Source organism: Haplochromis burtoni, unplaced genomic scaffold (genome assembly GCF_018398535.1).
Source record: "Haplochromis burtoni strain Fernald_Lab_line unplaced genomic scaffold, NCSU_Asbu1 Contig_994, whole genome shotgun sequence".
Taxonomy (NCBI): domain Eukaryota; kingdom Metazoa; phylum Chordata; class Actinopteri; order Cichliformes; family Cichlidae; genus Haplochromis; species Haplochromis burtoni.
This window is the reverse complement of record NW_024583355.1, coordinates 47-7711: the sequence shown is the minus strand read 5'-3', so window position 1 is coordinate 7711 and position 7665 is coordinate 47. Positions and strand designations below refer to the sequence as shown.

Sequence of the window (7665 nt, the reverse complement as noted above, 5' to 3'; positions counted from 1 at the left end):
AACAGAGGAGCAGGGTCCAGGCGTGACATCAGGTCTGTGTGCAGCGCAGCCCTAAAACCACCAGGATACTACCCAGGTGAAGGAAGGAAGGAAGGAAGGAAGGAAGGAAGGAAGGAAGGAAGGAAGGAAGGAAGGAAGGAAGGAAGGAAGGAAGGAAGGAGCTCGCTCTTTTGAGATGTAGGAAAGAATCGTGTTAGTGGGGAATAAACCTAGAAAGCAAACCTCACCATTTTTTGCCACCTCGGCTATAATGTTGGCGACTTTGGGTGTGCAGGAGGACTGTGGGTGTAACAGGGTGGGGAACAGGGGCAGGACGCCCATCTCATGGATCTTCATGCTGGCTTCAGTGCCTGAGGAAGGAAACACACTATTTAGTCCAATCATGTGAACGCATCTGGAAACCTTTATTCATGTCAAGCATTCATGTGGAAGTAACAGTGGTTAACGTAGCTCCATATCTACTGCGGCACTTCTCTGCCTGCACTGACATTAATCAGACGAGGCTTTACTGTTGTTTCTTACAGAGGCAAACATTAAGAGTTTATTGGAACACTGCTGAATTATACAACCAGATACTGTCAGGATGGTCACTTTGCTTTGTGTCCAGTGAACAATTATTTACCATCTTAACACAAAACTGCTGTGCAGCATCAAAAGAGGGATTGTTGTGAGTTGTTGTGCAGGAAGTGCAAAAACGGTGACTAGGAAACGTTCCTGTGTTGTGTCGTACGGAGATGTTTGCAGCAGCTGAGCAGAAACAAAGATCAGGGACACGTTTCGTTTGCTAAATTCTTTTAGAGAACATGTTTGAGTCTTTACAGCTCCACCAGCTCCACGGTGGTTCTGGGCTGCATTTCAGAATAATGACAAAGCCTGATGAAAGTTTTTGAAATAAAGCTTTGGACAGATTCTCTGCACTGGCAGACCAGTGAGCCCAGTACAGAAGAGGGCAGGTCCACTGGGAAAGAAAGGAACTGGATACGTCTTATTTATTTTGCAGACCTCTGCTGTCACAGGTTGTTTCTCAGAGCATTTGATGGTGCAGGACACTGGACTCACTGACACCTCCACTCTGTCTGCACCTGCATCTAGAAGTGTTGTGATGGTCCGTCTCTCATCACTGTTAGTCAGCTTTCCCTCACATCACTCTTTCTGCAGTACAGCACTGTTCATCTCAAATGGGCATCTTTATATTTTTAGTGCCGTCATCACGACTGACGCGATTAACAATGAACTCCTCTGAGAGCAGACCGAGTCTAAGGCTGCGTTCACACTGCAGGTGAAAGCCATCAAATCAGACTTTTCTGACCCTGTGCGACCATCTATCCATCATGGTGACAGTGTGAACGGCACAAATATCTTCAAATCCGACCTGGGTCACTTTCATATGTGGTGCTGAATCCGATACACAGCTGATGTTTCAGAAAGCGACTGCTGTGTGATGGTCGCATTAAATCCGTCTTTTACGTCACTGACACAAGACAGACGGCAATTATCAGCGCCGGAGAAGACATCGCGAACGCTTCCATCCAGTGAAACTGCTGGGAAGACAAGGTGAACATTTTCTTTGTCCTGTATAAGCTGCAGATCCTGACAGAAATCTGCAGCTGTCCTTTGAAGCAGCTCCTCTAAAACAGCAACAAGGATCATTATTAGGCCACATGTAGATAACACAATAGCTTTAGAGCTTAAAGCTAAACTGGGAAACGTAAATCAATGAGCGTTCATTCTGAAAGACCTGCTGCTTTTCTCTTTGAACATTTGTTGTGGTCATTAATAAGACAGAAGCACTTCTGTGAACAGCTGTAAGCATCGTCTCCTAAACGCACTTTATTAATCCCCCCAAACATCTGTCAGAAACACGCACACGTTGGATTTTGCATTTTCTAAGAACATAATCGGAGCAATGACATAATCGCACTGTGCTTCCATGTTCAGAAGCACGAGTCAGCATAACCCGAGTGCGAGCATCACGTGGTCTCACTTGCTCGACGTGCACAGCTGCTCCAAGCGTCTACAGCAGTACTTTAATGAAAGGCTCACATTATGATTCTGTCCTAATGATCGAATCCCTGAACAACTTTCAAAGGCACACATACAGGTAAGTATAACAAAGTATTTGCTTGTCTGCCTTCACGTATGAGCCTTTCTTAATCCACAGGTTTAATACGCAGCTATAACAGGTCCATCAGGACGGCACCAGGTTAGGGCTGTTTTTGTCTCACACTCTTCACTCCAGTTCATCCCAAAGGTTCTCCTGGGTGGAGCTCAGGACTGTTGCTCCACACCAAATGCACTCCTCCGTGTGTTTTACGGACCCTGCTTTGTGCAGCGGTGAGCAGTCGTGTGGGAACAGGAAGAGGCCGTCCCCCAACTGTTCCCACAAAGCTGGGACCTTGAAGTTGTCCAAAATGTCTCAGTGTGCTGAAATGAGTTATTTTCAGTGGAACTAAGGGGTCCAGCTCCTATAAATCAACCCTTCACCCCCCCACCAAACATGGCACTGTGCAATAAGTCACGCTGATCAGTGCTTGTTGTTATAGTGGTCCATCTATGAAACTGTGTGTACTGTAACTCAACCAATCAATTCATTTATTCAGAGCACATCTGAAAAGTGATCATTCTGCGAGGACATGCAGAAGACTAAAAACCGAGGACGGGGTAAGTACGGTTCATTTGTAAACACACGGATTTACGAGCTCAAGTCTAAACATGAAGACTGATATTTATTCACGTTTCTGAGTTGTAGTTCAGAAACGGGGTCCAAAGGAGGCGTGCTGACAGATGCACGCGGAGGTTACACGCCTGTACTCACTGTTGTTGGCGAGGGCTTTCAGCAGGCAGTCCAAACAGCTCTCCACGCTGTCAGTCGCGCTGTCTGTTGACGCGATCTTCAGCTTCTCTAGGGCGTCACTCAGGTTGTCTGGAAGCAGAAACATTTCATCACCAAAGGTCTGACAGGCAGACGTAGACTGTGGAACTGTGGGAAAAAGCTTTGAATGATGTTTAACATTCAGCCTTCGAAGCTAATAAAGTACTGTACCTGCAGACTGCACGTCTCTGTGCAGCAGCTGCAGCCACACCACACACATGATATTGCTTTTTTAATTTTACACTGGTTTCATGTCTGCAGCTTCTCTGTCTCTGGATCTACAGTCACTGCACCTCACCGGTGCTCTGGACGGTCCACCAGTTGGCTTAAGTGTGGTACAAACAACCCATAAATACAACAGATTACTAATACTTTCCAGTGCTGCCATCATCGAGTACTAATCTAATACCACTGTTAAATTATGCAAGTGTAATGCTCAGTGGGAGAAGAGACTGGGAGTTATAACCACACAGCTCAACTATATTTCCAATAACATCAACATCATCTGTGTGGTGTGCTGATGATGATGTCACATGATGCAACCACAAAGTGGTGAGAGTTCAAAACGTGCTGATAAAGAACTAAAACAAAGTCACGTCTACTCTGAAGAAGCAGCCTCACATCTGCCATTTGGCCTGACACGTTAAAGCAACACTCATAGATGTTATATCAGTCACTGAACTGTGGTACGCGTACTACTGGTGGTACTGGGAAGTCTCCAGATTAAATAATATAAGATGTTCAGACTGAGGGATTTCTGAAACATTCAAACGTACAGCTCGGCTGTCACGTCCAACATAAAGACAGGGAACTAAACAGCAGTGATGTTTGTAAGGTTACTGAAGTTGGGCTAGCTGCTGTATAATGATGTGCTAACACAGCTATGTTAGCATAAACACAGTGAAGGTGGAGGATGAACGCCAACTTTTTTTCCACTCGATAAAAGCTTTAAAATGAACAGTGGGAATAAAAACAGAGACAGGCCGACTGTTTTCAGGGGCTTGTTCAGATTAAACAGAACAAGATACAAAGTAGGGCGGGGCCATATCATACCGTTCACGGTAACACCGGTGTAATGTTGGGCAACGATAGGAAAATGAAATATCGCGATAGAATATGGGGAAAACGCCTTTGTTTTCATACGCACATGGCGACGGAGAAGAAGAGTGAAAGCGGATCGTTGAATGAAACATGAACCTGAACTGGTTTGTAAAAATGCTGCAGCTTCACTGGTGTGGAACTGGTTTGGCTTTCGTCCGTCAGATACACAACAAAGCACTATTTTTGGTAGCGCATGCTAGCGGGCCGTCGTTATTACCGTGTTGTTTGGAAAATACGGCGCACTTAAAATCATCCTTTGATTTTTCTGAAAGTCGACAGAGCCCCTTATAACCCCGTGTGCCTTATGTATGAACTCTGGTTGTGTTTACTGACCTCGAAACGATTTTATGTGCACGGCGCTCGAAAATCTGTCAAATGTTTCAGTACGACTTTGCTGAGCTACGAAGCCGCACCGCTTGATGGATTGTCGGAGCGTTACGGCTATCGTAGGCGGAGCCTCGCGGAGTGATACGTACTGTGCTTCAACATAATGTTACCGTATTGTGTGTGTATAACCTCTTTTTAAGTTTTGTGGATATTATACATGGTTATGCTGAGGATATGTCGGCCAGTTTCCACTGGAAATGCCTTTTGGTTAAACTGTCAGCGAGGAATTTGCACTGTTACATTTTTATATAACTTTAATGCACATAAAAACAGCTGCTTGTTTAAGTGCAAATACATTGATGTTTGTTTGTTTTTTTGCACTAATAAAGTTGTGGAGTTGTAAAGTATTTTGTCTGGTGTCAATTATATCGTCAGTTATATCGTTATTGCAAATTTTCTAATGTATATCGTGATAAATGTTTTTGGTCATATCACCCTGCTCTAATGCAAAGTACTAAAACATGTTAAAACACAACAGCCTTTTTAAACGTAGTGTAGTTTACTCATACGTCATCACTTACTGACTGCATATCCCACCTATTTTAATGCAGTGCAGTTATTATTATTATCACTCTTCCTGTTCATGACAGTTAGAATGAATAACAATCATATAAGAAATAAAATTGTCGCATACGGGGCTCCATTCATGAGTGAATGAAACCAAGAGTAAACAGAGTAACTGTAATGTTGCTCATGTCTTTTCCAGACTGATTTAAGTGTGCATGTTGTCTCCGTGTTCATTTTACATATGAGGTATAATGAAAGTGGGTGAACAGCACGAGGCTGTGTGGTTACCATCGTTGATTGGATGACCAGACTCCCCAACACATGTTTCCAGTGGACGTCTACCTGTAGATGTCCACCATCTACTTACAGTTTGTAAGTCAGATTTCTACCATATTATTCTGTTTTTGCTCCTCACCTGACGAGTGCGCCAATAAAAGCAGAAATACAAAACGAATTCAACTGCCAGTGTTTGTCATCTAGGGTTTAATTCTAATAACTCTTCTTTTTGCTCCCTCGTCTGCCTCTGCCTGAGCTAATATCATTTTCAAAGTGTCCCATTCTGACATATGCTATTCAGATAGCTTGAACGACTAAATATTAACATCAGTATCAGGTCTATGATCCAGTACTGGTGGGCAGAGAGAGCAATATGTCAGGAGGACAAAGGCAGAGTAAGAGCTTAGAGTGGGATGGAGGTGTTGATACAGGAAGGAAAACTGTCAACATGAAACATCCCTGAGGATCTGGTCACGTACTGACCTCATCAGCCTCCTGTCCAAAATGTTTAATGATCTGATTTCGCTCATTCTTCTTCTCTTTATTTTATTCAGTTCAACTATGAGCAAGTAGTTGGCGACAGTGGGAAGGAAAAACTCCCTTTTAACAGGAAGAAACCTCTGGCAGGAGTGGCTTATTGTTGTGCCCAGTTAGGGGTGAAAGAACAGGAACAAGACAAAAGACACGCTGTGGAAGAGAACCAGAGATGAGTAATAACTGATTATTACACCTGTCAGCATTTAATGAACCAGAGTAAAGAAAAAAGGTGAGGAAAGAGGAAACTCAGCACAGCGTGGAAAAGCCCCCACAGCCTACAGCTAGCTAACAGAGGACTCAGGGTCACCTGACCCAGCCCCGACTATCACGAGCACTACAAGTCATCAATCTGCTGATCACGCAAACTGAGTCCCAGGCAGCAACAAACCACTTGTTGTTTGGATTAATATCTAAAACAGATTATAGGATGTTCGTCATTAGTTAGTGTAGTAGTGACTATGGGCAGCTTTAAGTGTTGTGCACACAAACAGTTCCTTAAAAAGTATGACAGGTGCTGATGCAGTGATCTGGCTGTCAGCTGCTAATGCACTGCACAACCCACACAAATGGCATGAACAGACATGATGGACATGATGCCAAATATACAGTTGGTGGAGTATTTTGCTTGCTTGAGCTGTCAATCACTGACGCCTCTTCTTCACAGCAGTGCTGCATTTGAAGCCTGACAGGTAAGCAGTAACACACGGTGAATGTACAGCATGCTTTAAGGCCGGCTCACACACACACACCTACAAAGATGCGGTGGTACATGAGCTCTGTGCTCAGTCTGTGCACAAACAAGATGCAGAAACAACAACGTCACACAGAGCAGTGCAATGCATCCAGCAGCACAAAGTGGGCTGCTGGATGCATTGCATAACAGCTGTGGACATGGAAGAGTGCCATGAGCTCCATCAGCAGCAGCGCACTGCCATTTCAGAGGATGCACATTCATCCAACCGAGCGCTGCTTCGACCGCTTTCCAGTCCCCGCTACGCTGCGGGGAAGCGGTGATCAAACGTAATACTCGTCCGGCTAAAGCGTTGTTACAAAGGGAGGCGCGGACAGTGGGTAACGCTACCCCACCCACCCAGCCGAGCACACGATCCAGCTACACTCAGCTTTTCATTAAAAACAGCGTTAAACGGGACACGGTGGAAGCAGAGCAGCACACGCAGTGGCTGCAACGCCGACACACAACGCCCGCCGTCAGACACACGTCGCATGTTGCGGCCGCTTTCATGACAAGCATCTGAGGATGCCCCGACTGAATGGCGAGAGCCGAGCTGGTTAGCAAACCCGGCACAGAGGGAGTCGGCTAGCTAGCAGTCTACTCACCCATCGTGGCAGGACGTGTCCGTGGAAGAGAAATTGGCGTGTTCAGCTCCGTAAACAGAGTAGTACTAGCGTTCGTCTTTTAAACTGCCTCAGAATCGTGAAGTTAGCGGGTGTAGCTTAGCTAGCTCGTTAGCCACTTTAGATAGCAACCACAGCCACAGGGCTGGTAGGTCAGGCTAATAGATCTGACTTCCTCTCGCATCCACTTTCACGGTTACGACGTGTAGGCTGGGTCTCGTATCAACGACTGGCTTCGACATGCCACTGTCAAGGTAGCCGGGCGGGCTTCACGCTGCGGCTTCCGGTCTTTCAGCTTAAAACATTTGGCAGCGCTTTGAGACCCGTGGTGCTCATCGCTGCCCGAAAACTGAAAATGTGGCAGAAAAGAGCGCACGTACTTTCCTTCCGTTACTAAAAGAGTCCTTATTTTCTGTCTCGCTGTCTTTTAGGACGGTCCTACGGACTACAACTGTTTCTGCAGCCTAATGCAAAAGATTTCATGACCGCAACAGCGGAAAACAGCACTCAAAGATCAGAGGCGGAGCCGCAGCAGTGGCAAAAGTACAGACCTCATGTTTTTAACTTAACAACAGATACATGTTTAAAGATGAAAAGCACTGAGTACTTTACACGAGTGAAATTTAAAA

At 45.3% G+C, this 7665-nt stretch overlaps 1 protein-coding gene across 2 annotated transcripts in view; it reads right to left on the bottom strand.

Moving 5' to 3' along the window:
• The window catches only part of rap1gds1 (RAP1, GTP-GDP dissociation stimulator 1), a 28005-nt gene extending 20600 nt beyond the window's left edge, over positions 1-7405 (bottom strand). Inside the window, exons 1-3 of one of the 2 annotated variants that reach the window (XM_005951361.3) lie at positions 7019-7405; positions 2816-2923; positions 228-350 (exon numbers count right to left, since the gene is read on the bottom strand). In XM_005951361.3, coding sequence (XP_005951423.1) covers positions 228-350; positions 2816-2923; positions 7019-7022 — 235 coding nt within the window. In that variant the 5' untranslated portion in view covers positions 7023-7405. The remainder of the gene's footprint in view (positions 1-227; positions 351-2815; positions 2924-7018) is intronic. The other variant, XM_005951362.3, reaches the window with a different exon arrangement.
• Positions 7406-7665: the final 260 nt, after the last annotated feature.